Source organism: Mus pahari, chromosome 3, assembly GCF_900095145.1.
Source record: "Mus pahari chromosome 3, PAHARI_EIJ_v1.1, whole genome shotgun sequence".
NCBI classification, from domain to species: Eukaryota; Metazoa; Chordata; class Mammalia; order Rodentia; family Muridae; genus Mus; species Mus pahari.
In genome coordinates, this window is record NC_034592.1 from 141,209,676 (window position 1) to 141,221,774 (window position 12,099).

General features: G+C 45.7%; 1 protein-coding gene across 2 annotated transcripts in view; it reads left to right on the top strand.

Moving 5' to 3' along the window:
• Dhx35 (DEAH-box helicase 35) overlaps positions 1-12,099 on the top strand; it is a 64,088-nt gene that overhangs the window by 24,529 nt on the left and 27,460 nt on the right. For both annotated transcript variants that reach the window (XM_021192165.1, XM_021192162.2), the window contains exons 7-11: positions 324-393; positions 2,448-2,507; positions 8,448-8,560; positions 10,275-10,371; positions 11,792-11,950. In XM_021192165.1, the coding sequence (XP_021047824.1) occupies positions 324-393; positions 2,448-2,507; positions 8,448-8,560; positions 10,275-10,371; positions 11,792-11,950 (499 nt within the window). The remainder of the gene's footprint in view (positions 1-323; positions 394-2,447; positions 2,508-8,447; positions 8,561-10,274; positions 10,372-11,791; positions 11,951-12,099) is intronic.

Genomic DNA, 12,099 nt, shown 5'->3' on the forward strand with positions numbered 1-12,099 from the left:
ACAGGTACATCAATGGAACAGAATTGAAGACCCACAAAAAAAAAAAAAATAAAAAAAAAAAAAAAAAAAAAGAAAGAAAAAAGTTCTGCTGGAATCCCGGGTGAGTAGCGAAGCACTTTGCAAATAGTGTGCTGTCATTATTCTCACTAAGGTTGTTGAAATTACATTTCTAGTGTAGGCCTGACGTCATCGGCAGAGAATGACTTGAGCTTTCTCTTAATTTGATGTCATTATATGAGAGCTGAGTACCCAAATGTCTCTTTGGTGGTTGGGATGGAATTTCGTGGGGTGTTCCATGCTGAGAGCATCTCTCTGATTCTTAGTGTCATCATGCTGGACGAAGCCCACGAGAGGACCTTGTACACGGACATTGCCATTGGCTTGCTGAAGAAGGTACGGCTCCAGCACTGCACTCTGCTTTCTAAGTTTTGCATTGTTGCCTGGCTAGGAAAGTAATTACAACAATTTCGAAAACCAGCAAATACAAAGTGGAAAAATTATCCTATCATCCTGCTCATTCGCAGAGAACCACGAGCTGAACGTTGGTGTGTCTGTCTGTGTATATGTTTTGACACAGTGAGATTGGATGATATTTGCTAATTTGTATCTTGTACGTTTAATATTATATCAAGATCATTTCTCTTCACCATGAAATAGTCTTTGAAGACATTATAATTATTATTTTAAAGATTTTATACTTAACGTTGAGAGAAAGTGTAAGTCTGTGTACCACATGCATACAAGTGTCTGCAGAGGCCAGAAGAGGGTATCAGGTCTCTAAGAGCTGGAGTAACACGTGCTTGTGACTTGCCTGATATGGGTGCTGAGAGCAGAAGCTCTGTAAGAGCAGCCAGTGCTCTTACCCCAGAGCCACCTCCCAGCCCCCGAAGTCAGTGGTTTTAGAGTCTCGCGGTGGCTGCTGCTGTCTGCCACATCCTTCTTGTAATGTTAGGCATGTGTGTGCCTAGGTGTCTGTCAGGCCTGTGGCAGTGAGCACTCTGTAATTAAATGTACTGCATTTCTATTTCTCTTCTCTTTTTAACTCTTCAGTATTCAAAAAATATTTCAAACATACCCAGAGCCATTTATAATGACCTTTTTGCTCATTGTCTAGTTTTGGCAGTTGGTTACCTCCACTCTCATTCCTCCCCTTAACATTATTGTTGTGGCTTTTTTTGTTTTGTTTTTTTAATTTGTTGTTTTCTCTGCATGAATCCTCAATGACAAGAGCCTAAAAAGAAATGGTAGATTAGGATGACCAAGAACTGCGGCCTTGGGAAGACTGCCGGGGTGCAAATTTTGACTGCCAGATATATGCCTCTCCAAAGCAGTGTGTGTGCAAGCCTATATTGTAGCCATTAGCTACCTGTGCGAGTTTAGCTTGGAATGGTTGAAAGGGGGATAAAATAACACTTTGATCTTTGCATGGGCTCTTCGTGGCCACGTGTGGCCTGTGGCTGCTGCCTGGAGAGGGCAGCCTCGGAGCTGCTTTTGGGGGGGGGGGTCTGCTGGGCAGACCTGTTGGATGTCATAACTTGTCATAAGGCTTAAGTAAGGCAGCACAGATCTCAGGATGACATCATACATAGAGCCGTGTACAAATAAAAGGCTGCCCCTCTGACTGTCTGTCCACAGTGAGGTGACAGAGGTGGCTAGGTCTCAGATGCTCACCACATCCTCCTCAGTCTGCGTCTCTGCAGTGTACACACTGGTTGGCTCTGTATAGCACACAGCTCGGAGTTTATAAATTGCCTTGGTTGTTATCTTCTTCCATTATCTTTTGGCCAATGATCAGACTTTTTGATATGTATGAAGAATTTTCTCACTAGGCTCTCCCTACCAAGGACAGAGTAAGAGAACAGTTCTGCTCAGGCTTCGCCAGTGGTGAGCATCCTCACACAGCTGCTCCTGAATATGGCAGATGTGCCATGTCCGGTGACCACATTTCTTTGAATAACTGTTAGCACACAAATTGCTATCTTGGTGGATTGTTATTTATGGATTTTAATTTACCTTTTCATATTTCTGAGTGTGAATACATGTGAGAAAAAGTGTTTATTTTTAATAATTTTGAATTCAGGCCTTAAATTTAGGGTTAGAGTTAGGCAGTGGATTAGGGTTAGAATTAAATTTTAAATTCCCTTTATATTTTGCACAACATTTTTACTGGATCATAATTTAGCAAGCTCTGACATTTTAAACTCAGGAAGAATTGTCTACATCACATTGACTCTTGACATCATCAGTTATACCATCCCTGTCTCACGAATGAGCCTCCTTTTTGCCTTGAGACACGGTTTCTGTCTAGCCCTTCCTGTTCTTGAACTCGTGACCCTCCCTCCTCCTGCCTGCTGGAATTTACAGGCCTTGTCACCATGCATGGCTAGGATTGCAGGATTGTACATTTTTCCACTGTCACCATTATTTCTCGGTGCCTTCTTTTTCAGATTCAGAAAAAGCGAGGGGATCTTCGCTTGATTGTGGCCTCAGCCACTCTGGACGCAGAGGTAAGGGCATCTCTCTCCTTCTGCCTAAACACTGCATTTGTCAAATATATCCTTGGGAGTGCACCTCTGGCCAAAGCATGTCTTTGTCAGGACAACCGACCTGCCTCTTTTGGGGCCATGTGGTGCTCTAGATGTCACATGATATTCCTTCTCAACGTTGAGTAGAAATTAGCCCCTACTTAACCCAGGGAGTTGATGATCACCAGCTTGCCTTGTCTCTGTCTCTGCTGTCCTTCTCCTGACACAGCAGCTTCTTTTAAATTACTTGTCAGTGTGAAGCGATATTTCTTGAATTTATTTATGAAAATTACATATTTAAATTTTTTGGTATAATTGAAGTTTCTCCTCTTACATGTAGTAATTTCCATGTTAAGTGTTTTTTTTTTTAATTGTTTTTACTTTTTGTATGTGTGGTAGGGGGCACACATGCCATGGCCGGAGATAAGAGGTCAGCTTGGAGGAGTCAGTTCTATCTTTCCTCCACGTGTGTTCCAGTGATGAAGGTCTCCAGGCTTAGCAGTGGCATCTTTCCCAGCTGAGCCATCTCTTTCATCCCTCTGTTTTTATATGGCTGATTTGCTCTCTTGATGACTAATATTTTATTAAAAAAAAAAAAAACTCATCAACTCATCTCATTCTTTTGGCTGCTTGCTGTTTATATATTCTAAATGGTAAGCCTCCTGCTAGCTACAGGTGATCCATAGATCCCGGAGTCCGGGGAAGGAGGCTCATAGATAGGTATTCGCTATGTTAGCTGCTGAGGCAACCTAGAAGGCTGATCTTAACTCCAGCCAGCCGGGACTGTCAAGAACATGTCACCAAAGAGATGGCATTTTAGCAGTGTGTGAAATAAAATGACTCTTCATGGGCAAAGGGCAAGCCGAGCTCCCTGACCATGTGGGGACATGAGGAACCCTGAGTTCCAGAACTCTTTCTGCCAGGCTCCACAGGGATACTTCATTCCCAGGGGTGCTCCATCCCCAGAGGTGCTCCATCCCTAGGGTGCTCCATCCTCAGCCACTGCTCTGACTTCATCTCCTTCCACTATGTCTGGTGTTCTCTGTTTATCAGCTCCACCGGTCCCCTTCTGTTCTTCTGAGGAAACCAGGCTGCTTCTTGGGATGAGGTAGGGTTTTCTCTTAGTCTGTTTTTCTTTCAGACATGCTTGTGGCTCTTCCTGCATTCTACTCTGGTCCTAGAGAACCCCACTGTCTCAGAGGCTTCCTTTCTGGTCTCACCCTGCCACTTCTGCCCTCTTGCACAGCTTTGACTGTGTTTCAGTCACACCGATTTCTGCTGCATGTTTAGGAGTTGCTTGAGTCCTTGAAGATTGGGACTCTGTCTTACTCATGATTTTATCCCTCTCGCCTTATGGTGTAGGAGCCAGGGCAGTGACTTGGGACTCAGGAAGCTCATTCTTGTGTTAGGTAGAGACCCAGGAGTAGTTAATGGAGATGCCAGTCAGGAGACCAGCTCTTTATGCCAGGGGAGATGTGGTGAGGGCCTGGCCCTGGCTTGTTCTTCTGTCTCCCTATGGGTGGAAGAATGCAGACTGACTTGGTGAGAGGTGCCTCCTATGTACCCGGGCTGGCTTGCCAGCTTCCCACAGGCTATGGGAGCTCTTGGATTCAGGCTGCCCACAGTCACCTCTGCTCATTGTCCCCGTGCTTTAGCTATCATCTCTGTCACCACAATGTATGCTGGAATGTCCTCTGGAGGTGTTTTAATTTTGTTTCTGATGCTGATGACATATTCTGGCAAAAAACAACCTAGGAACAAAAAAGCATTTATGTTGGTTCTCAGAGAGAAATAAATGCATACAAGTGTTGCAGGAAATATTAAAAGAGAGCCGCCACTTTACTTTAGCTTACCTTCTCCTGCTCCTTTTAAACATTTATTAATATAAAAAGTTTACTCATATGTATAGATGTTTTGCCTGTGTGTATATCTGTGCACCATGTGCGCTCAGTGCCCATGAAGCCAGGAGAGTGTGCCGGATCCCCTGGGACTGGAGTGACAGTTGGTTGTGAGCTGCCACATGGGTGCTGGCAGTTGAACCCTGGCTCTCTTAACGCACTTAAGCCAGTGCCCTTAGCCCGAGAGCCAGCTCTCAGGCCATACATTTTCCCCATTCTAATACAGTCAGAATGGTGCTGCCCATGGTGGGCTTGAGTCTTCTCACAGCCTTATTGTAATCAAGATGGTCCTCCCTCCCGACAGACACGCCCACAGGCAGACCTGCTTTGGACACTCTGCTGACTGTTTCTCCCCTGGTGATGGGAGAGCACAGCAGGACCACCATTGCAGGACCACCATTGCAGGGGCCTCGCCTTGCCCCGCCTCTTCTCCTGTCTTCTGTGCTCCAGTTACACAGATCATGTTGTCTTTTCATGCCCATCTTTCTCTCTTAAACATTAGGAACGGTTATTTTCTAAACAGGTTTAGTTGTGGTGAAAGTGTAATGCCCAAGCTCGCCACTCCCTGACTGGTCTCACTGCTAATAGACAAGTACAAACTGTTTATTGCTGTCTTTCTTGTCTTCTTTTTTAAATTTTATTTTTGAGATAATATACTTACATCATTTCCCCCTTCTCTTTTCTTTTCCTTAACCCCCATATACTGTCCCTGGTCTCTTTCAAGTTCATAACCTTTTTTTTTTTTTTTTACTGTTGATCACAGGCATCTCTGTATATGCACATATATTCTTAAATGTAACCCGCCTAGTCTGTATGTTTCCTGTATGTGCATTTTCAGGGCTGAGCCTTTGGTATTAAAAAAGAACCAGAAGTGGTGGGGGTCTTTTCTGGGAAGAAGACCCTCCTATGTGCAGCACCCCTTACTTGCCTGTAGTTCTTTGTGTAGGGGTGAGAGCTTGTGGCCTTTCCCTGCCCATGTCACATGGCTGCTGTTGTCCCTGTGCAGCGCGCGTTTAGGCAGGCATGTTGCTGAGACTTTATGGATATAGCTTCTGACATTCCTAGGAGACACAGTCTCACAGAAAACTCCTGGGCCCTCTCCTTCTTCCACAGTGTTCTCTGAGCCTTATGCTCCAAGTGTCTTCTAATGTGATGTAGAGACTGGAGAACATCCTCATTCGGTTCCATCTGTAGTAGCGAATATAGGTGACCTCCTGACAGCTTTTGTGAATTGGAAGGCAGAGCCTAGATTTGTCCTTCCCTGGTGTGTTTTGATGTAGGTTTGCGGGTACATTAGCAGTACTTAGCTGGGCTCAGGCTGAGCTATGGGCCCTTCATTCCACTCCCGCTTCCTTCCTTGCCTGGACATCCAGTGCCTACTCCCGAGGGAACTGTTGAAGAAAGACAGCTGGCTATGGGATCCCTGGCTTAGGATGTGGGATGGGTAGATGCAGGTCTGTGTGCGTGTGGGATCTGCAGCCTTAAGTGAGAGGAAGAGGATGGGAGCGGGCTGAAGAGGTCCAGAGTGAGCAGGGCAGGATATGGCTTATTTAGCTTTTGTATATGGAGACCAAGGGTGCCCAGAGGCCATCTTCTCACCCAGGTTGCTGTGTCTGAAGGTGATAAACTCGATGCCAGACTGTGTGTGTTGCTGCTGTCAGGCCACCTGCTCTGGTGGCTGGCCCCACCGGTAGACAAGAAGCCAGTGTCCACAGCAGGCAAGTGTCAGGGAAGGCTGGAGGCTGCTCTGGTGGTTGCCTTGGTTGGTTTAGCCATCCTGTTTGTAGAGGCTCGGTTAGATGAGCAGTTACACACATAGCAGGTGTGATTGCAAAGTGTCACTTCACCCTGTATCACTTTCTTCTACGTTTGCAGACAGTTCCTACTGTTCGTTGTTTTGTCACATGTCTGATAACTTGTAGAGAGATTAATTTCCCTCTTCTATCAGTCCTGGTGAAGGCTCCTGAGTCCCCTGGGGTCAGGGCCTCACTGGACCAGTTTGCAGGTTGCAGTCTTGTTGCTTGGGTAGGAGTTGGACAGGGCATGGACATGGCTGCTTAGAGCTCTCTGTGTGGACAGGGTGAGAGCAGCTCCCAGGACAGGAAGCTGGAGTAGGCCGACGGGTGGCACTGCAGGTCCGAATCATTCCCATTTTGTTTCACAGACTGTGCCCCTTCCTCTCTGTCTTCTTGTTCCATTTCTTACCCGGTGTTCATGTCATTGTGACCCCAGCACCTGAAACTGACTCAGATTCTTTCAGGTGAGGGGCTGGCATCACTTCCTGTCTCCTTGGTTCTGCCTCAGGCCATCTCTTACTGGCCTTTTAAGAAAACAAAATTACTGTTTATTTTATGTGTATGGGTATTTTGTCTGCATATATATCTGTGTACCACTTGCATGCTTAGTGCCCATGGAGGCCAGAAAGGGCATCAAATCCCCTGTCACTGGAGTTAGAGAGTTGTGGGCCACCATGTGGATGCTGGGAATTGAATCTGGGTCTTCTGGAAGAGCAGCCCTTGCTCATAGCCACTGAGCTATGTCTCCAGCCTGAGTTTTTGGCTTTTATCTGTATATTCCAAATGCAGATAAAGGATAAAAACCTAAGGATATAGATTGTATCTCAGTGCATCCGGAGTGTTCTTTAAAGAGGAGCTCCAGGTCCTTACTCCTCAGCCCTTCTAGCAGCTGGGGCTCAGCTGTCCAGTCCATCCAGGAAAGCTGCTGTGGTCCCACCTCACTCCCTGTTCCACATGGCCTGGTGCTAGCTGTGTTCAGCACGCCCTTCTTAAAGCGCTCTTCCTTCAGCTCTGGACCCTGCCATTCTGCTCTTCCTGCCTCCTCACTCACCTCCTCCTGGGGATCTTGAATCTTCACTCTTTGTCTTTAAGGCTTTCCACTCCTTCCATGGCCAGTGGCTCAGTTGACACTGGGTGTTGGTGACAGTCTTGACTGTGTTACTTATGTCCTGTCTCTGAGCTGTCTGGAGTGTTTAAACTTGGCTCTGGCTGGGTCTCTCCAGTTCGGTTCTAGCCTTTCTCATGGTCATAGTAGTTCAGGCCCAGGATCTCCGTTGCTGAGGACATTGCTTTATTAAGAAGTGGCCCTGTCCTGTTCTCTGTTACACGTGTGTGCACGTGATTGGAGAAGGCATTGTCTATGCCATCAGATGGCTTGAAATATATTGGAAAGTTACAGTAAAAACATATCAGAGACACATCTAGTGCACAAGGAGGAAACCCTTGTGAACTGATAATCTTGTGATTAGATATGTGCTTTCTGGATTAGCTATCCCTCAGCCTGATTTAACCTGTACCAAACTTGAGCCACACCTAATTTTCAGCTAAAGAAACTACAGAGGATGGGGATAAAGTTACCACAGCTATGCATCAGCTGAGGTTCATTGAAGTCTAACCTTTATTTGTAATCAAACCTTTAGAATCTGCCATTGAAATTTCCTCTGCAGTCTCAATAAGAGAAAAGTAAATTTAGCTGGCTGTGGTGATGCATGTCTGTAATCCCAGCATTCAGGAGGCAGAGGCAGGAGGATGCTGAGCTTGGGTCTAGCCTGGGCTACATAGAGTTTCAGGCCTGCTTGAGTTGAGTATCAAGACCCTGGCTTCAACAAACGAAAGCTTGTGGGGAGGTGGCCTGGTGGAGCCAGTAAAAAAAAAAGAATTTTGTGAATGTAGAAAATCATTTTGTATGATGTGATAGTACACACCTGTCATCCCAGTACTCAAGAAGTGGAGTCAGGAGGATCAGGGGTGCAGGGCTAACCTCAGCTAATTGGTGAGTTAGAGCCTAGCTGGACCATATCAGAGCCTGTCTCTAAAATAAAACAAGTTATTCTGCAGTGTGTAATCTGGTGTGTCAGATTCTTGTGATCCCACTCACCTTGGCCAGTTTTATATTTTCTTTCTTTCTTTCTTTCTTTCTTTCTTTCTTTCTTTCTTTCTTTCTTTCTTTCTTTCTTTCTTTCTTTCTTGTTAATGTGAATACTATTTATATATTTATTTATTTTTAGAAATTTCGAGATTTCTTTAACCAGAATGAGACCAGTGACCCAGCCAGAGATACCTCTGTCACGCTCACAGTGGAAGGACGGACATTTCCAGTGGATATCTTTTACCTACAAAGGTTTGATAATGTTTGATTCTTGGTGATGGTGATTTGGGACCTCAGCTGTCATGCAGGATAGTAGGGAACATCATCTGCCTCCATCATGGAGGCCGACGGTGGGGTGGGGGTCGGTGGGGTAGGGGTATGGTGCAGCTCCTGTTCTTCCCTCAGGGAGGCTGACTGGGGTGGGGGGTGGGGGTGGGTATGGCGCAGCTCCTGTTCCTGGCAGAATTCAGGAAGCTGGACCAACATCACTGCTGAATTAAGAGTTTGATTCTCCTGTTCACATTCACTTGTATCTGTGGCCATCAATTCAGGCGGAGAGAGGCAGGTGGTGTGGCAGTTTTCTGACCTGGGGCTCTCCAGAGCGCCATTAGTAAGAGAAGTAGCTCGAAGTTTTGGGAGGAGTCCCTTTGAACAAGAAAGGGGCCGTTCTAATTTGCAGTACCTAGTTACTGGGCCTAGTTTAGCGCCTGCTAAGTCCAGAGCTATAAACTTTATCTTTGGGTCCTTCTGGCTGGAGGGAATGTCTGCCCTTTCCATTCACGCAGCCCATAGGTGCTGGCTGGGAAGACGATGGGTGTGCTCTGCTGGCTAGTCTCTAATCACCTGAGAGGAGGAAGCCTCCATTGAGAAAATGCTTCCCTAAGTGTGGGCTTTAGGCAAGCCTGTACTGCAGTTTCTTAATTGGTGATGGATGGGGGAGGGCCTACCCCTTAAAGGGTGGTTCTGGGCTTTAAGAAAGCAGGCTGAGCAAGCCATTAGGAGCAAGTCAGTAAGCAGCACTCCTCCATGACCTCTGTCTGCATCAGTTCCTGACTCCAGGTTCCTGCCTGTTTGAGTCTCCGTCCTGACTTCCTTCAGCGATGGATTGTGACTTAGGATATGTAAGCCTTTCCTCCCCAACTTGCTTTTTGTCATGGTGTTTCATCACATCAGGCAGTAGAAAGGCTAACTGGGGCAGTGGGCCTCTGCACTGAAACTGAAGCCCTTGGTTTTCTGAGACTTGGCATCTTTGCATGCTGAAGATAAATAGTTTATATGCACTTCCCATCAGCCTCTCGCTGCTTTACCTTCCTGCCGAGGCAATGGCCACAGGTAAATTTGCACAGAAGTATCAAGGCTCAATCCAGCAATAATACAGGTCCTGCTTCCAGAACATTTTATCTTTTTTTTTTTAAAGATTTATTTATTTATTTATTCTGTGTAAGGACACTGTAGCTATCTTGAGACACTCCAGAAGAGGGCGTCAGATCTTGTTACAGATGGTTATAAGCCACCATGTGGTTGCTGGGATTTGAACTCCGGACCTTCGGAAGAACAGTCGGGTGTTCTTACCCACTGAGCCATCTCACCAGCCCCCAGAACATTCTATCTTTCAGAATGTTCTTTATTTCTTAGGAAATATAGCCCAAACCCATTGTTTACATGCAATTGTGTATAGACATGCTACATTTAATGTTGTTCTTTTCTTTCTTGAGCTGGGGATTGAACCTGGGATCTTTACATGTGTTAGGCAAGTGCTGTATCATTGAGATATACCCTCAGTTATTGGTTGCTGCCCTTGAAAATAAAGGAGTGTTTATTTATTTTACTTTTCTATATGTTAATTACCTGCTGAGCTGGCCCAGATTCACTCTGATGAAGTTTGGCTGCCAGGTTATTAGGATAATTGATCTGTGATTAATGAGCGTGTTTCAGTGATGATATTTTTCCTCATACATTTTCCCAGTCCTGTTCCAGATTATATCAAGGCAACTGTGGACACTGTGGTAAAAATTCATCAGACAGAGGGAGATGGAGACATACTAGCCTTTCTTACTGGCCAGGTAACTCCACCCAGTCCCTCTGCACAGACATGCTAAGACAGCACAGAGTTAGCATAAAATCTTGTTCTTAGCCATTTGTTTCTTTTCTTTTCATTTTTTTTCTTTTTAAAATGTATATAGTTTTGTCTACATGCTTGGTTCCTGAGGAGGCTGGAAAGTAGTGTCAGGTCTCTTGAAACTGGAGTTAAGGGATGATTTTGAGCTGCCATGTGGATGCTGGGAATTGAAACCCAGGTCCTCTGGAAAAGCAGCCAGTCCTTGTGTCATGTTTAATTGTATTTTGTAGTTGCTAAATTGCATGAAAGAAAAAAATTATTGGTTTGACGACATCTAGTGGTCTATTGGTCCCCTACCATCTAGATTGTGAGGGGTTATTATATTAGCTCATCCCTATTCTGTCTGTAGAGGGTTAATTGAATTTTTTGAATTTAAATTTTATTTTATGTGTGTGAGCCTTTGTGTATGTATATGTACCATGTGGGTACAGTGGAGGCCAGAAAAGGGTGTCAGATGGAGTTACAGATGATTCTGATCTGCCTGTGCCAGGAACTGAACCCAGGTCCTCTGAAAGAGTAGCTAGTGCTTTTTACCTCTGAGCCATCTCTCCTGCTCTGATATTTCAAATGTATTAGCTGATTTCAGAGTAAACTAGGATCTATGTCGATGGGCTGCTTCATTTGCCATATTTGATGGTGCATTAGGTACATTGTGCTTCATGCATATTGCAGTCTCATCCTGTGACCAAAAGGTTGGGCATCATTTCCCAAGGGGCCTAGAGTTAGGAGTGGTTCTTTGATTGTGACATCTCTCCAGCTCATTCTGCAGGTACCCAGTGACTACATAGGGGAAAAACAACTGAATCAACCAGAATACTGTCTCAAGGTTATAATGCCGCTCGGTCCACCTCCAGCTGCAATCTTTTCCCCTGCCAAACATTTCCCATAGCTAGTATCTGTCCTCAGGGAAGCTTTCCAATGATTTCATAGGTAACAGCTTGCCCATATGCACAGTATGTCCATACACAGGGAATGCTGTTTACCACAGTCCGTGTGCAGCGAGTTCAGGTGCCTGTGTGCGGGCCTGAAGAGGGTGTTGGATCCTTGGATCTGGAGGCACAGGCAGAGTGAGCTGCCTGACGTGGGTGCTGGGGACTGAGCTCTGCTCCTCTGCACGAGCAGTAGAGCCTCTTCACTGAGTCAACTCTTCTGTTAACCACGGATGGCTTAGTTTTACTAATTAATTGTACAGTTACAGAGCTTCACTCCTTTGACACTGTCACTTGGTGGCATTTGATAAAGTGTCATCCGGAGTGGGACATGGCAGCACAGCAGCTTCTGAAGCAGCTAAGGCCCCATTCCAGCATTTGCTCCTCCAGTATGATAGACTGACCGGCTTCTTCGCTTTCCGGTTCTGTGTTTAGGAAGAAGTAGAGACCGTTGTGTCCATGTTGATTGAGCAGGCCCGGGCGCTGGCTCGCACTGGGATGAAGAAACACCTCCGGGTTCTCCCCATGTATGCAGGCCTGCCTTCTTTTGAGCAGATGAAGGTGTTTGAAAGGGTGTCACACAGCGTCAGGAAGGTGAGACTCGTAGTGATCAGTGGTCCTTGCAGCCGCTGGTAATCACGTCGGCTCTCCTTTGTACTGCAGAATGTTGTCTTTGGTGTGTGTGTGTTCATGTATGTGTGTGTGTGAGCATTCATGTGTGTAAGTGATGCCACAGTTCGTAT